The sequence below is a fragment of the Nuphar pumila genome, chromosome 17, assembly GCF_984573655.1.
Source record: "Nuphar pumila chromosome 17, dmNupPumi1.hap1.1, whole genome shotgun sequence".
Lineage (NCBI taxonomy): Eukaryota > Viridiplantae > Streptophyta > Magnoliopsida > Nymphaeales > Nymphaeaceae > Nuphar > Nuphar pumila.
Window position 1 is genome coordinate 20,069,280 of NC_143265.1, and position 9,356 is coordinate 20,078,635.

A 9,356-nucleotide genomic window follows, 5' to 3' on the forward strand; every position below is an offset into this window, starting at 1 on the left:
ATTTCAGTTATGTAATCAGTTTCTTAGTATATTTTAACTTTTGTTGGTTAATCTCATATATTTTCCAGTTATGTAATCAGTTTTTAGTTACTTTTATATGTTAATCTCATATTTTTTAGAATAATCTCATATATTTTAACTTTTGTTGGTTAATCTCATATATTTTCCAGTTATGTAATCGGTTTTTTAGTATATTTTATCTTTTGTTGGTTAATCTCATATATTTTCCAGTTATGTAATCATTTTTTAGTTACTTGTATATGTTAATCTCATATTTTTAGAATAATCTCATATATTTTAATTTTTGTAGGTTAATCACATATATTTTCCAGTTATTTCAGTTATGTAATCAGTTTCTTAGTATATTTTAACTTTTTTTGGTTAATCTCACATATTTTCCAGTTATGTAATAAGTTTTTAGTTACTTTTATATGTTAATCTCATATTTTTTAGTACTTATTTGAGATTTTCTATTTCTTATTGGTTGTTATTTCATCAATAAAGCATTTCTTTATTTCTTTATATTTTTAGATATTTTTTTATAATTTTTTTAAAGTTTTTAAAAAAATTATTTGAGGCTTACACTTTATGCCTCTCGGCTTTTGGTGAAGCGCCTCGTTACGCCTCAACGCTTTTCACAACACTGAATGTGCCTATTATGAACACTTGAATTTTGAAGTTGCTTATGTTACATCAATATAGTTATGTGCATACTTAAATGACATGCATAAGATAAAACATGATGTGTTCATATGCATATAAATTTTTTTTATTTATGTATATTCTTATTTTGTGTGTATGAATATGCATTTGAGAGCATGTTGAATGATTGCATAAGTGACATGCTCATTGTGGTTTTTGCATTAAATGCATTAGTGGTTTAATATAAACCACAATAGGCCATGTGGGCCACGAGAAGGTGTTGCTCTAAATGGTTGTTGAATGCATTGCAAAATCCATAAAAATTTATTACTTTTCTAAACTAATTACACTGTTAAATACTCTAACGGGCTGAAGTTCTGTGTTGTGTTTTGCATGTTGATTTGCAAAATGAATATTATGTAAAGAACCTGTCTTTTGATAAAAAGATAAAATAAGCAAAACAGTGTAATTAATGTTTCTTTCTCGATGTCTCTTTCACAGTGTGATAATTCTGAATGACGGTTTTTGGGGAACCGCGAGGAAACTAAAACTCTGTGTGCGATTGTGCCCCTGAACCCTGTATGATAGTGTAACGCCCCAAAAATCCAGGACTTGTAACTTTTTAGAAAAGTTTAGAAAGCTTTGAAATCATACAATAATCAGAGTTTAAATAATACTTCAGCGGAAAATGATATTTTTAAAACCACAAGTCAATGGATCTTGAGCACATTACAGCGTAAACTTTCCTTTTGTCAAATCCCGCACAACCATTGAAATCAAATGGTTTAGAAACAGAGTTTCAATAATTGAGAATTCATTTGTTGAAACCAAGAAGAAGCTTACTAAAACAGTTTTATTAACTCACGGTTTAATAAAAGAGAAATTTTGAAACACACTTTATACCAAATTTACCAATATGTCCTCAGGAGCGAAACGTCAGGGAAAAAGCCCTATCTTGATCTCGTCACGTCATCGTGCCATCGCAGACTGTATTACCTATCCAAAACCTGCCCATAAAATGGATCAGTTTCACTAAAAACTGGTAGGTGCACAAACATGACAAAATTGAACATAATTAAGCAGAATAATTTAATATGTCAAGTAGACAGACAATTATATAACAATTTAATTTCAGCAGAGTCATAGAGCAAACTATCATGAGCATAATGCTAAAATTATTACTAGCATTTTACTAGCACAAGTAAGCTAACTATTACAAGCAAAACACTGCGCAAGAAAGTTAACTAGCAAAATACAATGCTTCATCAACCACACACACAATTCCATAAGTATTGAACCTGTTGTACCCTATAACTTTCATACGTGCATAACTGAACACATTGTGTGATCAGATTTAAATTATGTTTCGATATTAACTGGCGAAGCGGGTACGCACAAGGCACGACTCTAGAAACAGCCTAAACTGATCCGGGGGTTTATTATGCTATGTATTTTATGATAACCCGGATAGCTGACTGAGTCCGCACCTAAGGGGACGGTCGGTGACCAAGAGAGAAATCCCCGAAGCAGCATAAACAATGGATCCATCCCAAACATGAAGAGCTACCACCTAGGATAATTATGGTAGTCTCATTCCTCTAACTCCGATGACTGGGGAAGCCGAGTCTTTTGCTCGTAACTGCCATTAATGGTCTGTCCATCAAAGTTTTGTACCTTCCTGTCCTCTCTCCTGACAGGAGTCAGCGATTCGAATGAGTACGTCAGGGGTAGTTAACTGAAGACCCATTCTACATACTCTGGTCTTTCGACTCACTCGAGTATCTTGCCGGTGAAGGCGAAAACATCACTTATTTAGGTGATCACAACATTTTGTTATTTGCACTCATCGAGGTTGCTACAACCTACTCATCCAATCATCGCAACGTAAGAAGACGTACTTGTCAAAAAGTACGGTCGTACATGTCATAAGTACGACTACGATGAAAGGGATATGGTTCCACAAAAGAAACCCCAACAAATATTATCTGCAAAAGAATTAATACAATACAGCCTGGCAAGATAAGTTTTGAATTCACTTCAACAACATTTTTCATATTTCATGATGCAATGTCATCTCGGAGCTCTCGTCCGATCAACAAAGTACTTAACATGTTGTGCATGTCTAAAAGTACGCTATACTGAACCAGGGAGGTCTGTGGGCTTCTCAAAAGGAATACCCAACACACAACTTCATAACAATTCAAAAAAATATAGGAGTGCTCATTTGGCACGCTTTATCCTTAAAAGCCATAATGCCACATTAAGTCATTCACACAAGACACAACACTATCAATCTTACATCAAAAATTTATCTTAGTATCGACATGTGACACTAGATCGATACATAAAGAATGGGTCCTTCAACAGAACCCCACTCATTCATATGCTCATGCCCCTGATCGGGGTTATTCAAAATGAGCCGCAACTTGAATCAAGGTTATAAAACATTTCTCCCAAGTGTGTGGACTTGGGAGGGGCTAAATGTGACTTCGCAATCCTGCAAGACCTAAAACTTAACTTTGCAAAAGCTGTGCAATTTGAAGAGCACTGGGTTGACAGAAGGAAACTCGCTTTTAAAGAACTACAACGCACAAACACAACTTCTAGTGTTTTGAAAACAAGTGATATCAGGATAGGCACAAGACTACGTTTATGTAAGTACATATTTACCATAAATATGAGCATATGCAGGTTATAACCTGACAACAAGCAACTCTCGACTTGCAATGCCGCACATCGAGCGAAACGCACATAAGTAACACACGAGGTACCAAAACCATACCTTGACCAGTTAGATAGGCAAACACATAAGGTCATAAGTAATACACGAGGCACGAAGTCGTACCTCACTCAAAAGAAATGTGCAAGCAAAAATGTATGCAAGCAAACAAGGGCATATGTATTTCAAGAAATACGAAACCACACCTCAACTCATAAGCAACTATGCAAAATAATGATCGAAGAATGAAATTGTACATCGACCCATAGGAACGTACAAGCAAGTATATATGCAAGCAATTAAGGGCATGAGTATTGCAAAAAGTACGAAACCACCTTCAACCACATAAGCAAATACGCAAATTAATACTCGAAGAGTACAACCGTACCCGAACTCATAATTATGCAGACAAGAAAATATGCAATGCAGAAGCAATATAAATTTAAGTATATCCAGCATGGACATCTTAATTATTGTAACTTAATTAGGTTCATCAATTGCCCTTTGTGCGACTTTACCCTACCTTGGGATGTCGTGCAGCTGCGTACGCCTACGCGTGAGGATAATACGAGGGTTGAGCAGCGGAGCACGATCGGGACCTGTTGCGTAAATATGCAAGAGTGTTAAATATTCAATTATGTTAATATAATTAATGGTGCAACGGGGCAAGGGTAGAATTAGGCGAAGGCGGCACCGACGACAACGGGGCGACAGGGAATGAGCCACTGTAAAAAACAGCGAGGCGGCAGGGGGTCAACCCCTGCCGACAGCAACGAGGCGGCAGGGGGCCTACCCCCGCTGACAGCAGCGAAGCGGCAAGGGCTGAGCCCCTGCTGACAGCAGCGAGGCGGCAGGGGCTGAGCCCCTGCCGACCGCAACGAAACAGCAGGGGCTGAACCCCTGTCGACAGCCACGAAACGGCAGGGGGGCCAGCCCCTGCCGACAACACGAGACGACAGGGGACCAGCCCCTGCCGGCAGCATCGATGCGGCAGGGGAGGCAGCCCCTGTCGACAGTCACGAGACGGCAGGGCTAGCCCCTGTCGACAGTAACAAGGAGGCAGGGGCCAGCCCCTGCCGACAGAGAGAGGGAGAGAGCTCAGGACGGGGGGTGAAAGGGGGACAAGCCCCTGCGTGCAGAGAATCAAGGGGCAGCAGGGGGGTTATCCCCTGCCCTCCTAGAAGCCAAGAGGCGGCAGGGGGGTGAGTCCCTGCCAGCCCAACAAAACAAAGGGCGACAGGGGCATTGCCCCTGCCAACTGAGATAGGAAGGCGGCAGGGGCACTACCCCTGCGCGCCAAAACCCCAGAGGCAGCAGGGCAAGCCCCTGCCTGCCGGGAAACATGAAGCGGCAGGGGCATTGCCCCTGCCTACATGTGATCTAGGGGTGGCAGGGGGACTGACCCCTGCCAGAAAAAGAGAGACCGGGGCGGGGGTGATAGGGAGGGCAACCGACCTCCCGTCGGTTTCCCTATCACCCATAGGGGTGAGGGGGTGTCGGAGGAGACTGAGATAGAGGGTGTACCTGGAAGGGGAGGAGGCGAGGTGGCTGGCGACTCTGGAGGCGTCGATCGAGGGCGGCGTGCTGGGGACGAAAGGCTGTGTGCCCTCCCCCGCCCCCTGCAGGGCAGGGCTTTTAAAAGCCTCAGGGGGGCGATGAATAGGGAAACCCCGATGGGTTTCCCCTAATCTCCCCGAAATCGAAGGTGGAAGGGGGGAAGGTGTTGCGGCGCTCGAGAAGGGGTTTTCTCAAAATCCCCTTCTCGAGTCGGGTTAACTTAAAACCCTATCGATGGCGGGCCCGGGTCGGGTCCGGACCCGACCCGGCCCGGGTCTGATATTTTTTTTTTTGAAACGTGGGTTTTACAATAGTTCACTTCTTGGCCACGATTTTAGGGAGATTTCGTCACTTTGCCTGGGGTGGTGTGTAGACAATTGCTATTATTGTTATACCGAGAAAGCGATATCGGTGGATGTTAATCTCCCTGGTGTCTCGACATTAGATGTTGATTTATAATGTTTCGATGGGTGATGTTGATTCTTGATTTCGGTCAAGGACCAAGTGTGAAACCCATTAATAAAATACAAATTGTGTGCTAAGCATACAATATTACAAATAGGGCCATCTCCCCCTCTCCTTCAATTCACTTCTCTCCTCCTCATTTCCTCCCTTTAGCATATCAACCACCTTTCCCTCCGTTAGCACCAATTTTAGTGACTGCCCAGCCACCTTCACCTACACTCTCCCTTTTGACACACCTTACCACGACCACCCAACCGAGCCAACTACACCTAGCTAGCCCGACCCACCTGCCTAGTCTGACCTATTTTAACCCTGCTTGGACTGCACCCACGCCTAAACCCCCTCACTAAGCTCGGCATCTCCGAACCCAGCTCGGTCCCACACCCTCTTGACCACTCAGTTCGGTCCAAACCTAGCTAGGTCTTGTCCTCACTTGAGCTCAATCCACATTCTAGGCACTCACCACCTTTATATAGTTGATTAACCTTTCTAGGCGACTTGATTCGGTCGGAGTGCGACCATCGTCACCTCTACTCGGGTTAATTTCACCAACACGGTCAGCTTTACCTTCGCACATCGAAGGGTATCTTGGAGAAAAATTCCTTCAGGATTTTTGAGAAATTTCCGTTTCTTATCGTCGTGACCTATAAAGTAGGCTCTATCCAAATGCGTGTGGATTTCGAATATTTAATATATTTTGGAATCATACATGTTCGTTTATATTATGCATGATGTATTCATTTTGTTTTATATATATATATATATATATATATAGATAGATAGATAGATAGATAGATAGATAGATAGATAGATAGATAGATAGACACACACACATTGGATTTCGAATAAAGTAGTATGATATGCGTTATACTTCGAATAAAACAAATATATTTCAAATAAAATAATAAGTTTTGATAAGTATCCTACTTGAAATAAAATAATCATACTTTAAATAAAATAATAGTTTTTGTACATACTGTACTTTGAGAAAATGGATTATATCTTGAATAAAATAATAGTTTTTTGGTACGCATCATCCACTGAATAAAATATTATAAAGATGCATGCATATATTTTGAATAAAATAATACTTTTTTGCTTATATTCTGCTTTGCAAAGATAAAAGATTGGATACATGCATAGAACAACGTGTATTTCTGCTTAGCTCAAGAATAGAGCTCTGGGTTCAAAGAACCTTATTGACAATGGAATGGTCTACTTCAAATAAAGAGGAAAAGAAAATGGTTGCGGCCCCAAAAGAGGCCAAGATCCTAGAGACTTTTTTGATACACAGTAGTGTTTGAGACATACTTTCGTTCTGGGATTAGCTCGTGTACGAGCTTGAAATAAATTAACTCCCAAAGTGCGAAACAAAGCACTATCTGATAAACAAAACATGCCTACACACAAAACTTAAGATATTGGTCCGCTACATTGGTGAAATGCTCGTAAATACAGAGCAAGTATTGATTGGATCGGTCACATATACATGACTTCAGTTATTACCCTAAAAATAGGTACTTGGATTACTGAACCCCCATTCTTGCTTACACATTGTAAGACACTTAAATTAATCCCAGTAATAAAGATAACCTTTGTGACCCGTTCTGTTCTGATCTCTACCTTGGAGACTATGTCACATGGGTGCGGGTGCGGTGGTGCGACACTTTCAAAAAACTTGGGTGCGGGGGTGAGGCAATATATATATATATATAATTTGTGCAGGGGAAGGGTCGAGCTGATGAGTTGTGGAGCCTGATTCAAAGTTTTTGCCCTTGCAGAAAGGGGGGTCCGGGGGCTCCCCCCGACGCGGGTCCCGCTGCGCGGTCAACCGACGGGGGTCCAGGGGGCGCCCCTGACGGGGGGCCGTAGGGAGGCAGCGCCCCCAAAAGATTTTCTTTTTTTTTGGGTTTATGTTTAAGACTCGATTTCTTATGGATTAGACCCGATTCGTTTAGGACCCTGGGTGCGAAGAATTTTTTATACATATAAAAATTGGACATAAATAACCCTCAACACACCCAGGGTCGGGTTGACCGCATCGAGTGCCGCACCCGCACGTGCACCCGCGTCGCGTCGACGAGGGTGCGACACCCGGTTTGCCGAGTCCCTGTGACATAGCTTGGAGAAGGTAGATGGTACAATTTCGAGTGATTGTTTTCTGATTTTTGGGAGCGAGGCGCCCCTCCACTCTCTCGTAGGTCTATGGAGGCCGGGGCTATCCATGTGTACTAGGTGAGAGATCCCTAACTACTGCAGTAGTTTAGGATGCATACCATTTTCTGTTTTGCCTTTGTGGTGATTCTCCCGGTCACGAACCACTCGCTTTGGGTCTAATACAATTAGGTATCCGTGATTCAAACATCTAAGAATAATACACCCTCAGAATGCCTTGACTGTCTCGGATGGTTTTCTCTCATGTACCAGGGTGAATGGTTAATTATCGAAACAAAGACCCTTTTTAATCACAAATTGAAATAAAAATATGCCCTAATTATGCAAACAATTCTGTTTCTGTAATCTGACTTTTCAGTAAAAATGATTTATCTGAATTGACTGAATATGTTTAATATTCTGAATTACTGGAATTGGTATAGACTTACCAGACTGTCAGAAGTCTGACCCTTTAATGGGTTTTTGTTCAGGTATAGGTCAGTGAGTGCAACGGGGCAGGAACGACATCAAGAAACTAGTACTCTTCGGAGGATCGAGGGACTAACTTGAGACTTTTATTCATAATATTTTGTATTCTCAAGTTTTGAACTGGGTACATTTTGTCAAAAATGATGTAAATAATATTTTGTTTTTCACTCTGACTGTCTTATTTCACCCCTGTGGCTTGCTCAAAATTTTCAAAACTGGACTCAATATTAAATTGTTTTTCGCTGCCGATATTTAAAAAGAAAAAAATTTCTAAATTTTCGGTAAGATTTCGGGGCGTCACATGTGGACCTGCATGCTTTCACACACACGCGTGTGTATTGTAGATCAGCATGCTATCACCTTAGTTTTGTAGTTAATCATCTCTGATTGATTGTTCATTTACGTCCATGTACTCAATTTAATTGCCGTCTCCATGAAATGTGGCAGGTTAAGGAAGAAGTCAGTTATGAATTGAAGGATCCAGCATTTTGTTTTGAGATTGTAAAATTTCCTGAAGAATTTTGTACTCTTGTGGGGCATATTACACGATGGCTGTCTGAGGTGGAAAAGTATAAGGTGCTTGCAATTACTTCAAAAACTTTTGTTGAATATTTTTGAAGCTTCTCTTGAAATTTCAACAACTAATCTATCTTCTTATAGATTTGGAAACTAGATGCAATGTTCTCTCTTGCATGTTCTGCATTAGAAGGGCGCACAAACATGGATGATAGTAGTGATTCCCTTCACATACACTGCTTGCAACAGAAGATTGTGGAGTACTTTGATGGACATCATGATAACACTGACAACTCATTGAGGAGAATCACTCCAAGCAGGTTTGAGGAGCTTGACATTTTGTTTTGTTTCTTGTTGTTTTACCTGGCATTTGATTTACAAAATCATTACCAAGGTTCTTTCTGTTGAATTCTTAAAGAAGTTCTCCATATGTTGTTAAAGTATTTTGTTTCAAGTGTTGATTTGTACTTTTCTTAATTCCACGAGAAAAACATTCTTTTGTACCTAATTGATTTTTTATTAACTTAAGCCAAACTAAGAAACAATAAAAAACCTTACAGCAGTTTTCACTTTTCCTAAACATGAGATGCATTTACACAGACCTGTATGCTTGTGGATGAATCCTTGCAGCTGCATTTCTTCAGCCATGCAATATGCCAGTTCTTCCTTTTTAATTGCTCATGAGTTATTTCTTTGTATTTTTTCTTTTGAATTGGTTTGTTAGTTTACGAAAGTGAAAAGTGGAAAATAAGATGATATTTGGGCAGGAAGCACGAAGATTGCGAAAAACTGTACCCCATCATTTTCTTTCTTC

At 40.7% G+C, this 9,356-nt stretch overlaps 1 protein-coding gene across 1 annotated transcript in view; it reads left to right on the forward strand.

Moving 5' to 3' along the window:
* Positions 1–8,950, forward strand: part of LOC149811769 (DEAD/DEAH box RNA helicase family protein) — a 74,809-nt gene extending 65,859 nt beyond the window's left edge. The window contains exons 16-17 of the mRNA XM_089992919.1: positions 8,474–8,602; positions 8,687–8,950. Coding sequence (XP_089849045.1) covers positions 8,474–8,602; positions 8,687–8,950 — 393 coding nt within the window. The remainder of the gene's footprint in view (positions 1–8,473; positions 8,603–8,686) is intronic.
* The last annotated feature ends 406 nt before the right edge of the window (positions 8,951–9,356 follow it).